General features: G+C 43.7%; 1 protein-coding gene across 6 annotated transcripts in view; it reads left to right on the top strand.

The window, feature by feature from the left end:
* The window catches only part of RNF111 (ring finger protein 111), a 399,764-nt gene that overhangs the window by 374,413 nt on the left and 8,692 nt on the right, over window positions 1-16,659 (top strand). For 3 of the 6 annotated variants that reach the window (XM_078685178.1, XM_078685182.1, XM_078685179.1), the window contains 2 exons: window positions 2,453-2,548; window positions 10,805-10,935. In XM_078685178.1, coding sequence (XP_078541304.1) covers window positions 2,453-2,548; window positions 10,805-10,935 — 227 coding nt within the window. The remainder of the gene's footprint in view (window positions 1-2,452; window positions 2,549-10,804; window positions 10,936-16,659) is intronic. The other 3 variants (XM_078685180.1, XM_078685183.1, XM_078685181.1) reach the window with 1 other exon arrangement.

The raw sequence follows: 16,659 nt of genomic DNA on the forward strand, positions 1-16,659 counted from the left end.
CGCTCTGACCATGAACATCTTATCACTATCCCCAGAGTGAAGAGGGCACGCACTGGAGGGCAGCGTTTCTCTGTCAACGTAGCCCGTCTGTGGAATTCCCTCCCCCGTAATCTAAGGATGGAATCAGACTATCTCCGATTCAGGAAACTGCTGAAAACTCATCTGTTTCCCTGATCTCCTTTTCTCCCCCTCTCCCCCTTATGTTAACCTATGGACTGTCCTGATCTCAGCGCTGGGATACTTACGGGTTACTACGCGCTTTACAAAAACCTAATAATAATAATAATACTGGTGAAGCTGATTTGGTGGCGTTTGTATTGTCTTTCCACCTACAAAGCTTTGCTCTCAGTCTAGTTAACAGTTATTTGTTTGCTCTCTGGATCTGGCCTCGTTTATTGAATTAGCCCTCGTTTATTTAGAACGCCCCTTGAGATGTATTTCTTAAAGGGACTTGTGCTGATATTTCCTCCTACTGCTCTATTATGCCTTAGTGACACGTTGACTTGGTCTTGACTTTCTTGATGTGGGCTCCATTTGAGCATCTTCGCAGCTGTACTCAGAAGCTCTTGAGAGTATTTTTTATCACAACTACTACAGCATGTCGTATCAGTGAGGTGCAGACTCTGTAACTACTACAGCCTCTGTATACACATTTTTCCCTGCTAAATTGGTACTTGGGGTCGGTGCTTCTTTTCTTCCAAAAGGGAAGTCACTGTTTCACGTGGGCAGTTCATCACGGTCCACCCAGCATTTTATTTTCTCTTCTGCACCCATCGAATGAGAAAGAGTGGCTTCACTGGTGCTCAGCATGCTCTTAAGTTTAGTATTTATAGAAGTAGTGAGTACTATATGTATGATCATCTTTGTTGGGTTTCCCTATGTGAAGAAGGGAAAAGTGTTCCAGAAGTAAATCTTATCCTGTTGTATTGCTGATCTGCAACAAAATGTGTTATTTTTTGGCTGAAAAGGATCTTCTTAAAGGCCTTTGGGCTCATTCCACCAGAATGAAGGCTGGGGCTACTACTGCTTTAGCTGTGCATGTCCTGGCTTTGGACAGCTGCCAGTCAGCCATGTGGGCATCTGTCCACACTTTAAGCAGGCGCTACTATATCAATTCTCAAGTATGCAGAAAAAGCCATTTTGATTCTACAGGAATTCCCGATGTAAAGTCCACTCCTAAAACCCACCTGGAGGGGATATTGTTTTGGTATCTATCCACAAGGTAGGGAGCTGTATGTAAACGTATCAATCAGAATAAGTTACTTGCCTTCGGTAATGCTCTTACTGGTGGAAGGAAACTCTAGCTAACTGCTGATTCCTCACCTTGCCCGCCCCCAAATCTGCCCCCCACCACAGCTGCTTGGTTCTCTGGAGTTGTCTTTTAGGGCTAAATATGATTCCAGTTTACATTTCGTGCACTGTCATTTTGCCAATCTGATGTTGGTTCTTTGAATGTGAGGGCACACATAATTAAACTGATGTTAGCATGCATGGATGGCACCTGTATGCGGCTTGGGTTTGGCACCTATTGTTGTACAAGAGCAATTGCAGAGAAGATTCCCAGATCCAATCTGATGCCTTGGGAGGTTCACGGTGTGGGGAATGTGTGATTTGAGAATTTTCCAGTAAGAGAATTACCGATGGTACGTGTTCTCTGTTGGGACAGATTTACCTACTTAATTAATATTCTGTATGACAAAAGGGGTTGTAGATAATTCAAGTCTTACAGTTTACTATTCTGAAGAAAATAGCGCATTTGAAATTTCCTCCCAATTTGCCAAAGGAGTAGATTTGAAGAAAAAATGTCCTCATTATTGGAGTGAGCTTGTTTATCCATGAGCTTTCTTGTACATGTGGAGATAGATGTAAAGCACAGTGTATCTCATTAGCAAAACTAGTCTTCTATTGAGAATTACTTGATTTTAAAACAAAGTGCATGCTCATATCAGCATATGACTTTTTTCTCAATACAAACGGTTAGACCTGTGATAAATTCAACTACTGGTGCTTTGAACCTACGGAGGTAAGGTGTGTGTAAAAAAATTTTCAGCCATAATGTTAAAAAAACATTCAGCCATCTAATTTGTTTTCTAATTAAATACTACAGCACACTACTAATGGATTATAGGTATTCTGCATTTACTTTGAAAAAATAGAATAAAACAAAATTCTTTGTAACATTTCATGCACTTTCCCAGCCACACATAAGGTGATCCATTATCCGATATTTCAAACAGTCTAATTGGATGTATGAACATTTTTAGTTGTAATATGGCCCTATGTCGCAACATGCTTGCATTTATTTCCACCTTACTTATTCAGCTGTTGGTTTGGTAACATTGCCACCTAGTATGGATATGTCTCTTTGCTTTATTTAGCATGCAGTGTTTACAGTGTGTGATTTGCTTTTCACATTAATATGACATGGATACTTCTTGTCCCTTCCTTACAGGAGCTTATTCACTTGGAAGAGCGATTAGGAAACGTGAATCGTGGTGCCTCCCAGGGCACTATTGAAAGGTGTACATACCCACATAAATATAAAAAGGTGTGTGTTGCTAATACATTAATGTTTTATATGCAAAGTAAATTGTGAAGAATTTAAATATTTAAGTCAATAGGTACATTTAAGTAGGCTACTTTATGAGCAGAAGTATGAAGATACTCAAACAGGAAATGCTGCCCCTTTCATTAAGGGCGAAAGGTATACTGGACCGAAAAGTGATGATGTACAATAACTTATGGCTGCCTATTTTCATTTGACTTTTTTGAAGCTCCCCCTATGTGGTATTCATTTTGCTGACATTGTTGTGTAGTTCCTATAAAACCTGTATAGGACTGGCGCATTTAGGCAACATACACTGAGACTGGTGTCTGACTGATACTAGACACCCACACCGTGTATGCTGGCCTCTGTACCAGCTAGCTCACAGTCCCACTAGAAACTCCTCCTACCAGGGAGAGAATAGTTCTTGGCAACTATCGAACATGATGACCCTGATCCCTCAGGACCGTGGAAACTGTACTACTTTTCGCTCAGTCACTCGTGCTCACTTAGTCTCAGAGAGATACACAGAATAAACGGCATGGACGTTTTTCAATAAGTATTTATTGAACAATTGTTATTCTAGTGTAAAATAGGTGCGCTGAAACAACCATTAGACAGCAACAGATATACATGATTAGAAGCACTAAGAAAGCAAAAGGATGGTAGGTTTCTTCCATTTTGCTATAACCATGAATACAGGCAATTTTATAAAATGCATGACAATAAAATGTGTATTCCTACGATGCTACCCTAACTAAATGTACCTAAGTGTACCTAGCATGTATGTAGGTGAAAAGCCAAGAGTCCCTCTAGGATAAAGTCAACCTCATTACCTGAAGTGAGAGACTGTGGGACCCGCCTGGGTCTCCAGTTGGACACCCTGCAAGGGATGTTAGACCACTGCGAGATGGAGTATCTGCATGTAGGAACCACAGCATCTCGCGTCAGTGTGTTTTGCAGGGAAATCCTGATCTCCTTTGTCTGTCTCAGCAAGATGTAATGTTTATATACCCGCAGGTTTCCCCGGGAGTTCTACCTTGTTGTGCCAATTGTCGGATTTAGGATGACTTTGGGAATGAACTTTATATGTTATACAGGAGATGGTAGTCCTGCTGAGTTTCCAAGAATCCTCATGCATACTGTATGAGTCTTTCACCAGGGAAAATCCAGCGTTCTGGGTGCTGTCGTGTCCAGGAAAAAGGTTAGTCCCCAAGAACCGTTGTGTGTAATGTAGGGGAGACTATAGGTGAAAGGTTACGATGTTACCTGAGCCTATATTGGGGCACCTATATGGAATATAACAACATCAGATTTCTAGAACCATTACCCCCATGCCTCCGCTGTGCTGTTAGTTAGCAACTGTAAAAGGCTGAATAACTGGGCAGCAGAAAGAAGTCTACAGTTGGGATACCAACAGAAAACCCAACAATCCAATTGTAATTAGTATAACATACTTTATTATGTGAATATCTAAGTGCACCATAATCTCATAGCATACATATGAACACATCTATTTTGTGAGGAACAGTGGGTATTGAAGGAAGACCTTCGGGCGCCTGACTGTAATTGCAAGCTTTGGATGATGCATTCATGCATGGCAGTCAGGCTCAGCTTCAGAATTGTACCAATCTGCTGCACCTTAACCCCTTTGATGCTCGTGACGGAACCCAGCCACCATGAGCCACGGGTGGCCTGTGCGCATGACGGCTGGGTTCCGTCACGACCCTGCCCGCGATTGGAATGTCCAGCACCGGACTGGAATTCCTGCCGCAGGCAAGGTGTTAAAGAGATAAAATTTACAACAAGTTGCATTATCACAAACGTTGAGCACACCTCAGAAGGTTTCAGTATATATTCTCTCTCATTGTAAGACTTATTAGGACAGGACGCATATAAATTGAAACACTCGCTACCTTAGTTGTCCGTCTTGTTTACAAATAGTGGATGCATGAGCTTAACCGCTTTTCAAATGAAGTGATAGCACTACATTCAGAACTCTGCCATTAGTGTCCACTGACCTAATCTCGTTTCTGTTTTTGAGCATCCACCACTATTTGCCTACAGAGAAGTCTGATGTCTCATCTAAGTAAACATTCTGCTAAATATATACATTTTATAATGAAAGCAGCCAGTGGACCATTGAAACTAAGAGGTTGTGAGTTGGGCAATTATGCTAAGTGCCGTCACTTAATTCTGTGGAACACTTTTTGTAGTTAAAACACCCCCAACCGTATCGCATTCATGGAGCTGTTTCGTACGACACAAATCTTTCTACAGCCTTTTGTGTCCATGCGACTCTTTGGTCCTGGTTCTCATTGAGAACAGAACCTAATCAGCCAGCAGCTTTTACCTTGCACCAGTAGCCAGTCCATGCAACATTCTACTAAATGCATTTTCATTGCCAGCAACCCAACATCGGAAACATGGTTGCTTTAAGGATCTGAAATCTCCTCTTACAGTAATACAGGTATCCCTGACCTGTTGCATCGTGCCACTGCCAAATACCCTGCTTTGCTATGACATAAGCCGTAAATGTAACTGTCTTAAAAGTTATTACTGCAAATATAATGGTGTGCCTCATCAATTAAATTGAACATAGAAAAAAATATGAGTGAGTTAAACAAGGGTGTACTCAATATTTCCAGAACCTCAGTACTTCATGTTTTGCCTGGCATTCAAATGTCATCTGGAATACCATGGTGGCACTTTTATGTAACTTTTGTCATCACAAGTTCATTAAATTCATACCAGCATAATTACTACATCAGTAAACTAATACCAATGCAGTGCCAGGAAGCTCTTCATATTAAGCTTGTTTTCTTTTTCAAAATCTTTACAACTGCATAATCTTTCCGTAATACTTTATCCTTCCTCCTTTTTCCCGCCCCCCCCACACTGTCTCATTATTGATTAAACTAGTTGGAATCGCCATCAGATGTTTAACTCTTTGTAGATGAGAGAGGACATGACCAGTTCAAAAGCCCATCAACATTATTCAGTTGACAAGAAACAGCAAACACGACAAATACCCAGGTCGCAAGGCTGTAAACAGTAATTTCACTCATTCATTTTTGTGGCAGTTTTTTAGGCTGCGTTTCCTTGACACGATTTTCTGGCTCGGCTTTTATGTAAATTTTGCCTTTTTCCAGGAGAGCTGACAAAGAAATATAATGTTCACTAGAAATGTGTTACCACATTTCACATGCGTGCTGACAGTTTTAGGTTCCCTTTAAATCACCCACATATCAGTATCAAACCACTGTTGACCTTGACTACCACTCATACCTCTAAAGACAAACCACACCTTGTATATATACTTAGTAAAAGTATCTTTGCCATCCATTCCAAGGTCTTCAGTAATGTGGTAAAATTGGAAATCGCCAGAAAAATCTTCAACTCACTAGGGTATGAAGACATTTTTGTTTATTAGCAGAGTAATACAGGCATGATTAAGTGTGTTGAGAATATGCACCCCTGTGGGACGAGCTATTGGTAAATGTGGTTTGTCCAAGCCCTCCTTAATCACATGGAAATTACCTAATTCAACTCAAAATCCATAATGATACACATATTTACTATTGTTGTTATCTGCCATCTGATTTGGAGGAGTGAATAGCATTAGAAAGAGCATTGCCTATTGCCTGATATTTCCAAAACGATGACTATTGATGGTCCTGCTTGTGTGTGTTTTATACTGAATAACTTCAAAACACAGAGAGATTGTATGACACCCTGCACTGTGTGTCATTAGAAGAGTTAATTTCTTTTTTGGTGTCAAATCATGTTCTTAGCTCATCATTCACCAAAAAGGTTATAATGATTATTCAATTCGGTCTCCTCTCCACATCGGGCATACCATTGCTACCAAAGGAGGCTGTTGATACTCAGTGCAAGTGGTGTTTCTCATACACAATCAGGAGAACAACATAAATGTGCACAGCAAGATGTGCTGGATGCAGAGGAAGGTTACAAACTGGTATGGCCTTTTTCTTATTGCCAATGGATGTTAGTGCTGACAAATTGCAATAATCTGATACAAAACGCTACCACTTTGTATGTAAGATAGGCAGAAGACGTGTAAAAGGATTCTTCCTTATTAGGCGCTATTCGCTCTGAACAGGAGAGACCCAATGTCCCCAGAGTAGCTCAATGTATTGAAAGTGTGTGTGGCAAAACTGCCTCACCAGCCATAGTTAGTCACATCATGAATTATTAAATGCAAATTTAAACCTGCAAACCTTGTTCCTCCTTAACCAGACTCTGTAATCATTAATACTGGCTTGGAAAAGTTGGTCAAACGCATCTTAACAATTCGACAATCGTACAGTTAAAAGATGGAGTGGTAAGTGAAAGTGGAGTTTGGTGCAGCCACTGAGCTCTGCTTTGCAGTCCACTGACTCATCTGGGTCCATATGGCACCAACAGTGGAAAGAGTCTTTACATTAGATCGTATACATGCAGATTCACAGAGTGTAATATTGGTGTTGTGGAGAGAGGGGGCCATGACTTACAAGAAGGCAAAGCTTTGAGTAGGATATGCTTTCCCTCACAAAAAGCATTAGCAGGACAGTACAACATTTGTTCTATAGACAGGCAGAATGCTCAGGCGGACGCACTCAGCCGGCTGGTGCAAGAAAACCACGAGTGGGTTCTAAACGACGAAGTGCTAGGAAACATCTTCGACAGATGGGGCACTCCGGACGTAGATCTGTTCGCCACCGCCGAAAACAGAAAATGCCGAGACTTCGCCTCCAGGTATTACCAACCGGGGACTCTGGGGAACGCGCTATGGATCAGCTGGTCGAACAGCTTTCTGTACGCTTTTCTACCCATTCCCCTGATTCCGGCGGTACTCATCATGCTGTCTCAGTCCAGAGCACGGATGATCCTCATTGCTCCGGAGTGGCCCCGAAAGTGGTGGTTCGCGGACCTGCTTCACCGGTCTCTCCTACCCCACATGCGGCTGCCGTGTCGGCCGGACCTTCTCACGAAGTTCGGGGTGCACATGGTGCACCCCAACCTCTCATCGTTGAGTTTGGCGGCATTGCTCCTGAGATAGTGCAATATGGACACCTGAATTTTCCTGACGATTGCATGACTATACTTAAGGAGGCTAAGAGACCTTCAACTAGGACTTCCTATGCCTGCAAGTGGAAGAGGTTCTGCATCTGGTGCACTTCCAAGAACTATGATCCGACAACCTGCAAGGAAGATGTCATTCTTCCGTACCTTTTGCATTTCGTTCAGTCTGGCCTTAATTTTCATTCTATTAAGGTTCACCTCGCAGCATTAACTGCGTATTGGAAATGCCCTTCACAGACATCCTTCTTCCAGATCCCTGTGATTAAAATTTTTTGGGAAGAATTGAAGACAGTGTTTCCTCCTGTTCGGCGTCCTTCGCCATCATGGGAGCTGAACGTGGTGCTGTCCGGGTTGATGAAGGAGCCTTTTGAACCTATCCATAAGGCTTCTCTGCAGCACTTGTCATGGAAGGCGGCCTTCCTTGTAGCCATCACATCGGCCCGCAGGGTGAGTGAAATTCAGGCATTGTGTTGCCAAGAACCCTATACTGTATTTCATGCTGCTAAGGTTGTTTTGCGTACTCGCCCTAAATTTCTTCCAAAGGTGATTTCTGATTTCCATGTCAATCAGACTATTTTTTTACCTATGTTTTTCCAAAATCCTTCCACTCCAGCGGAAAGGTGTCTTCATTCCCTGGATGTCAGAAGGGTGTTGAAATTCTACTTGGATAAGACCAATTGTTTGTCAATTATGGGTCGGTCAGGACTGGTCTTGCCACCTCGAAACAGTCCATTTCTAGATGGATTGTGTCCTGTATCCAGTTTTGTTATCAAAAGGCTAACAAGACCTTAGGGGATAAGCCTAAGGCTCATTCTACCAGAGGCAAAGCAGCTACAACAGCTTTGATTCGTTATGTTCCCATTGCAGAGATCAGCAGGGCTGCCACTTGGAAGTTGGTCCATACCTTTGCTAAGCATTACTGTCTGGACTCTGATGCCAGAGCAGATGCTCAGGTTGGGCAGGCTTCATTGAGAAATCTGTTTGCACAATAGAGGTGTTGTCTGTTTTTCTCCACCGCCGGGTTGGTTGTTTGGGATGGGCTTGCCATTCTAATCACTAGATCATGACTATACACAGAGATACCCTACTACAGAAGGAGTAGTTTCTTACCTATAACTCCAGTTCTGTAGTAGGGGTATCTCTGTTATAGTCATAAGCGCCCGCCCTCCTCCCCGGTGGAGAAAATGGTACTGTAATGTATGCTACAGGCCTTGCTTTATACACCTTCAAAAAGAACTGAAAGTAAAAGGACTTTGGCTGTGCATCCTGGGATACCGAGGGTCTCTGGAGAGTTCCTTAAAGGCACGGTAACCCTTTTCCAGACACATAATGGCAGCCTATGGGGGCTTGTCTGTCCAACCCTTCCTCTCTATCATTTCAAGGATTTTGGTGAAGGGGAGTTTTCTCTATGAGGGAAACTTGGTAAAAATGTGTAAAATCTGACATTGTTGGCTATTCTTTTCACTGTTTAGATGAAGTGGTGGCTTTTGTAGCCTTGGAAGTGTTAGGCTGCATTATTTGTCTTGATTTTCTCTTAAGTGTCTATGCAGGACTGCAAAGAAGACAGTTTAAGAGATTATTTTTGATTGCTCCGGGGTCCACGCACATGGGCGGGACTATTCACTAGATTATGACTATAACAGAGATACTCCTACTACAGAACTGGAGTTACAGGTAAGAAACTACTCCTTCCTGTTGGGCCTTACAATCATTATGTGTATTGACTGAGAAGATTAATGTGGCTTTACAAAAGAGCATTCCCACTAAACATACCAGTCTGATAGGGAGAACAATGACAGAACTGTTGAGCATGACAGCATGCTTTATTCACTCAGTACTACTTGCGAGGTTACAACTGGGACTTTTTAAATAATGGCTCCTCAAGTGTTATGGTCAACATACAGGGCACTGAAAAGACCTAGTAGTTTTAGCCCAAAGAGTACACAACTGCCAAGAATAGATGCCAAGAAAATGTATTGCACTGCCAGCTCATTCACAGACCCAGGTCCTACAGTGCCACAGACAGTTTCAAGCAAGAGATGCTTTCAGGGACTTATGTATACCTTTGGATAAAGTAAACATCTGTTATCTGTGTTGCACAATGATGGTACGAAAGAAAGAACAGTTAAGACGGAAATACAACCTCTCAAAGCCAGAGTAAGTTAGTAAAAAGAGAGTAATATGACCCAAAGCATGCACTACTGGTGTTAAGCCGCAGCCTAATAAATCAATGGCCAATGAAATCCCTTTTGTGCATTATTTCATTTTAGATCACAAACTGTACTCTTTGTCAATTATGAGGGTATGATCATTTCATATGTTTTTTCGTATTCATGCATGTTGTTTCGTGGTTGGAGTCCCTCTGAATCTTAGTTTCAGTGAAAGGAGCCTGATTATTGCATTTTGTATTTCTGGGATACTGATTTGGCATACATTCAAGATGGTGCGAACTTACATGAGCTAAAGAGTGAAGGGGATAAAAATTACATCCTTTCGCTCTGTTGGGTATGTAGGTTATCACCGTACCCCTCCACTCTGGTACTTTTCCTCCCTGAGTTAGCTTATCTGGTGGTTGTAGCAAGTTAAAACACTGATTCCGGAGGCCTTGGGCAGTAGGGGCTCAGCAGATCCCATCACGGTATCATTAGGTTCCAACCTTGGAAGTTTGACAAATTTGATAAGAATGGGCAATAGATTGAGTGTGGTGGTGCCTTTTCCTATTTATCACATTTCTTCACTATATTATTACAGGTAAATACCTTATTTTTCCGGCTACTTGATGTAAAGTTTGCAAAAGCGCTGCAATCTTACATTTATTCAATTGTATCAATGTTTTCGGGATGAGGTAAAGTGAATCAATTGAGGTTTCATGAAGTAGAACTTCTGGGTGAGCAGTAACTATTTAAACATTGGCATCATCGTTCCTTTTAGTTAGACCAGTGAGGTTCCTTGTCTTTGACAGGTCTCAGTGGAAGCTTCATGTAGAGGTAAAAAGGGCAAAGTGTGTTGTGCCGTCTGTACACGGAGAAGGAGCAAAGTTGTTTTGGGGTGGTGAGAGAAAGGGGGAAAGATGTGGTGTTTTTGCTAATAAAGTAATGTTAAGAAATGTTATATTTATTCTTTTGCATGAACCCACTTTTCACCAAGTTTGTCAATGTCATCTCTACTAATAAGGTATCAACTGATTGGTTCTCACAGAGGAAATTGCACTGCAAACAAGAGGAAGAGGAAGAACCAATAGAGGAGGACACCGAGGAAAAATGTACTATTTGCCTCTCTATATTAGAGGAAGGTGAAGATGTCAGGTAAATTGAGTTTAGAGCATGAGATTTACAAAAATAAAATATGAATATTGCTGGTATAACATATATACAAACCAATAACCAGTGTGTAACTTCGCGTTTTTTTTAATTTATAGCTTGGAAAACCAGGTAAGGTTAATATTCTCAAAATGTTACAGATCCTACCAGGCTTAAATATCTCTGCAGTAGTCATCTATATATAGAACATTATTGAGGTTTATTTGCTCACTATTTAAGGCCATTTATTTAATAAAAATGCATTGTTTTGCAGCGTGAATCCTTTTCTGTATTCACATGCATTATCCCGCCATCTAGTGGTTGGGTCTGAAATGTCTTTGTTTTCTTGTTTTTTATTTTTTGGGGTCGCTGTCTGCCACCATTTGGTGTCAGGTACGTCCCCTATGTGACGTCAGACAGAATCCTGGAGGTCGACGTGCGTGGTAGCCATCTTCAGATTCTTTTTTCCGCTATTGGGTCTGGAAGCAAGTCGGGAAGCTCGGAAGAATTTTTTCCGAACTTTCCCACAACATCAAGAAAATCGAGAAAAAGTTGACCGCAAAGCTCATCTCTCATCGACGTAACCGGAGAGAATATCACAGTTCCGTCGAAGCTCAGGGGAAGATACCACAGAGGACCTCACCGGTCCACAAATGGCGAGGTTTCGGACATGGAAAACACCCCTTTTCAATTTTGGCCCAAATGCCACCACAAATTTGCACGTCTGTAACCTCTGCTTACCAGAAGACCACCAGGACAAGGACTGCGAAGCCTGCGCGGAGTATCTGACGAAAACTCTAAGAACTCGCTGTAAGCAGAGAGAGGCTCACTACGCCATAGTGTCATAGACAAGCAAGAAGACGTCCCTTAAAGATCTGGCTTTCTCCAGCGATGAGGATGAACACGGAGTACCAGCAGAATTGACACGAGGGGTCGGACGTCGAAATTCAAGAAGTGGAATCCAAAAAGGCCCACACACATCCGTCAGAACCGAAGGTCCACGAACATAAGGCCCACCCAAGGCAGCCCGACGTCGAGCAAAAAGGCGATCGACTGTGAGCCGCAATTGAAAGAGACACACGGAACCCATCCAAAGATTACCAAAGAGGGAGGATCGCACAACACTCCGAAACAGAGGGTCGAAGCGAACCCACAAAGAAGAGCGCCACCCCATCTAAGTCGGATGCAGGCGCAAGCAAAAAGAGAAAATCCAAAGCCTCTGATGTTGAGAAGCCCCTCGAGGTTGAAAGGAAGAGAAAGAGACTCGAGGAGGGAATTCAAATCCCCAATACAACAGTCCTCGAACAAAAGAACGCTCTGGTCGTCAAACCTGAGAACATCAATGCGGAAGTGGCGGAGAATGCCGAAGGAGGAGAAGACGATACCTTCGAATCACCTCTCACACCAGAGCCTCGAGGCGAAGAGCCAGAGGAATACGAAGACCTTCCTAACGAGGATGAAATCTCCGACAACGTCAAGGACACATGGAACGAACTTGACACCGAAAGCCCAGAAGAAGAGATATGCAGTTATCCTTCGAGGGCTTCACCTCCAGGCGACATAGCCTTTTATAATGGCATAATCAAAACGGCAGCAGACCGGTTTGGAGTCACCCTCAAGGAGGAGAAAGGAGACACAGGTTTCCTATTAGAAACTCTGGCCCCTGCTACTAAGGGAGTTCAGTATCTACCTATGCGTCCCAGTATCCTGGATCATGGCAAGGAATCCTTTAAGGAACCAGCATCAAGCAAGGGAATAACACCCAGAGTGGAGAAAAAATACAAAGCATCCTTAAAGGACCCTAAGTACATCCAGGGGAACATGGTGCAAGACTCCATTATTGTGACCACAGCCAGAAGGAGACCCAATGCTGTCTCAAATACCTGGCCTCCACCAGAAAAGGAGAGTAAAAGAAAGGATATGGTGGGGCTAAAAATGGAAAAAGAAGCAGCTACGCAATGGCGTATTGCTAATTCTAACGCCTTCCTGAATAGATATGACCAACAACAATAGGAAGACATAGAAGAGCTTCTTAACAAGCTCCCAGAAGAAGACAAAAGGAGAGCAAAATCCATCATCCAGGAAGGCAAAAACGTAGCGAATACTTGCCTAAAATCAGCTCTCGACACAGCAGACACGGCTAGCAAGCAAATGTGCACAGGTACCATCCTGAGAAGACATGCTTGGCTCGGGATATCCGGTTTCAAACAGGAAGTTCAAACTTTCATCAACAGGCCATTCAATTGAGATGCACTGGAGGTCGATGAGTCTCTGCAACAGATCAAAAAAGATAATGAAACCGCAAGGGCAGAGAGTTTCATTTAAAAGAGGGGGTTTCAATAACAGGAAAACCACAGGGAGAGGGGCTTTTGGCCAGGGCCAACAAATGCTCAACAGTCACAGTCAAGGTTCAACACAACAAACAGGGCAACTATCAAGCTACCAAGGGTGCAGCAACAGCAAAAGCAGCCCTTTCGAGCACGAATCAGAGGCCAAGCCTCAAGAGGAAGCTGTTCAAACGGATTCATTGGCGAAAAGAGACCAACACAAAACGGTTCGAATATCTTTTTACCTCAAAGAATGGCAAAACATCAGAACGGACAATTGGATACTACAATTAGTAAAATACAGATATTGCATAGTGTGGACAAAAACACCACCAGCAAATCCGCCACAAGCAAGATTATTCCAATAATCAGAACAAATCTAGCAAAATTCAGAGATCAAAGGACTATCGCAAAAACACTCAATTATCTTAACAAGATCTGTCTCCAAGACCACTCCTGGACCTAAGGTTCATAATCTAGTTCATATTAACACAACACTTAAATTTTACCCTACAAGAAATGATTCAACAAATACAAAAGGGTGATTACATGACAACCATAGACCTCAAGGACGCATACTTGCATATCCCTATAAACAAAAAAAACAATACCTGCGATTCCTACACAACAGAACTCATTATCAATTCAAGGTTCTTCCTTTAGGAATAAAATCGGCACCACAAAGTGTCTGGCTGCAGTGGCAGCACATCTAAGAAGAAAAGGAATCCATGTCTATCCCTATCTAGACGACTGTCTCATAAGGGCACACTCAAAACAGACATGCCACAATCCTGTTCAAACCACTGTACAAACGCTTCAAAAACTGGGGTTCTCGATAAACCACAAGAAATCTTCTACAAATCCAGAAAGGGAAAAAACTTTCTTAGGAGCAAGATTAAACACAATAACTGCGAAGGCGTATCCAACACAAAAGAGAATACAAGTTGTTCACCACGAGGCTATCCTTTACCAGAAGGGACACTCTCTGACGGTGAGATAAGTCATGAAACTGATGGGCAAGATGGCATCTTGCATCCCGTTGATCCCTCACGCTCGCCTACACATGCGCCCATTCCAGGAATGGCTCACCAACAGCTGGTCTCATGCCACAGGAAGTTGTGAAGGTCTAGTGGTTGTTACATAAAGGGTGCAGGCACAGATACAATGGTGGGCATCCAAAAACATAGCACAGGAAAGACCTTTCAAGGACCCAGCTCCATCTGTGACAATAACCACGGACACAACGGTTGGGGAACACACTTCAACCAACTCAAAGTACATGGTCAATGGACCCAACAGGATACCATAAAACACATCAACTATCTGGAAATGAAAACTGTTTTTATGGTGCTGAAGGCATTCCAGAAACACATTTGGGGGGAAAACTGTACTGATGCAGACACAGTGTGGTACCTCAACAAACAAGGAGGTACGAATTCTTTTCCACTAAGCAAACTAGCACAGGATATCCAGCAGTGGGCACTAACTCAAAACAGCAACCTACAAACGGTGCATTTGCCAGGAGTAGACTACATTACCATGGATCAGCTGAGCAGACAGAACAGCTGCTCTCACAAATGGGAGTTGAAACAGACAGCAGTTCAATACCTGTTCAATCAATCAATCATGAGTTTATAAAGCTCACGACTCACCCGTGAGGGTCTCAAGGCTCTCGGGGTGGGGGAGGCGGAGCAGCTCCGGATCAGTCAAAGAGCCAGAGGGATGAGTCGAGGTTTCATGCGTGGTCTGTAGGGGTGGATGGACTCGCGAAGGGCCAGTAGGTGTTGTCTCAGGCAGAGGGGCGGGGTCTGAGGATGAGGACCTCGGTTTTCTCTGAGTTGAGCTTCAAGCAGCTGTCTTTCATCCAGTCTGCGACGTCCTTCATTAATTCCTGGAAGTAGAGTCTGATGTCTTCGGGATTCTTCATGAGTGAGAGGAAGAGCTGGGTGTCGTCAGCGTAGGATACTTTGCTAATCCCATGCTGTCTGACGATGGCGGCGAGGGGGGGGCGCAATGTAGATGTTGAAGAGCGGGGGGCTGAGCGATGATCCTTGAGGTAATCCGCAGTCGATATCGGTGGGTTCGGAAAGGACGGGAGGGTGTCTGATCCTCTGGGTTCTGCCGGAGACAAAGGATTGGATCCAGTCGAGGGTGTCTACTTGTATCCCGCGTCGTGAAGTCTGGCTGCGAGCATGCGATGTGAGATGGTGTCGAAGGCTGTGGAGAGGTCTAGAAGGATGAGGGCCACAGTGTGTCCCTGGTCGAGTAGCATGCGGATGTCATCAGTGGCGGCGAGGAGGGCACTCTCTGTGCTGTGGTTTCAGCGGAATCCAGACTGGTAGGCGTCTAGGATGGAGCTCTCTTTAATGAAGGCAGTCAGCTGAGCGTTTACGAGTATCTCGGTGACCTTGGCCGCCAAGGGGAGTAGAGTGATGGGCCATAGTTTTTCAGGTCTGTTGGGTCGGCAGTGGGTTTCTTGAGGAGGTGTTTAACCTCCGCCCACTTCCAGACATCTAGAAAGATGCCGAATCTGACTGAGGCATTGATGGTCCGTCCTAGTTCGGGTGAGATGACGGCGGCCCTGTGGAATATGTGCGGGGGGAAGGGGTCCGTCGGGGCTCCTGAGTGGGTTTTCTTTATGGTCGCTGTGATGTGTTTGACGGATTCCAGGTCATGATGGTTGGTTGATCAGCGGCAGTGGGGTGGGGGGTGGTGTCCGGTGTCTGTTCGCTGAAGTTGTCGTAGAGGACCTTGGTCTTCAGATGGAAGTAGGAGCTGAGCTTTTTGCAGAGTTCCTGGGAAGGTGTGACGTCCATGGCTCCGCTGGGGGGGTTTGGGGAAATGCTGTATGACGCTGAACAGTTCTTTGGCGTTGGTCTTGTTGGTGTTGTTATGTTACTTTATTTTTGTATAGTGCAAATCACCACTGGTCTCTAAGCGCTTTTAAAGAAGGGAACAAAACGGATAGCCACTGGTGATCCGCCAGCAACCAAGCTGGCAGTTTAAATTGAGGCTGTTGTCTTTTTAAACAAGTGGGTCTTCAGAGACTTCCTGAAGGATAATAGCACCGATTCCCCTTGTAAGATTTCTGGTAGCTCGTTCCAGATTTGAGGAAGGAGGACCGACAGAGCTCTACCACCCTTGGATTTGAGTTTAAATCTCGATGGGGCAAGCTTACAGGCCTTGGAGGAGCGCAAGGCTCTGCCTGGGGTGTACTTTACCAGTCGATCTTTAATGTATTTAGGAGCCTTTCCATAAATAGCTTTGTGGGTGATGAAGGTCCGTTTGTTGTCTTATGCGCTGGTGGTATTTCTTCAGGGTGCTTCTGTGGTTGGTCCGTGGTTTTCTGGTTTCGCCAGGTTTTCTCTAGGCGTCTGCAGGAGCGCCTGGCTTCTTGTAGTTC

The sequence above is a fragment of the Lissotriton helveticus genome, chromosome 3_2, assembly GCF_964261635.1.
Source record: "Lissotriton helveticus chromosome 3_2, aLisHel1.1, whole genome shotgun sequence".
NCBI classification, from domain to species: domain Eukaryota; kingdom Metazoa; phylum Chordata; class Amphibia; order Caudata; family Salamandridae; genus Lissotriton; species Lissotriton helveticus.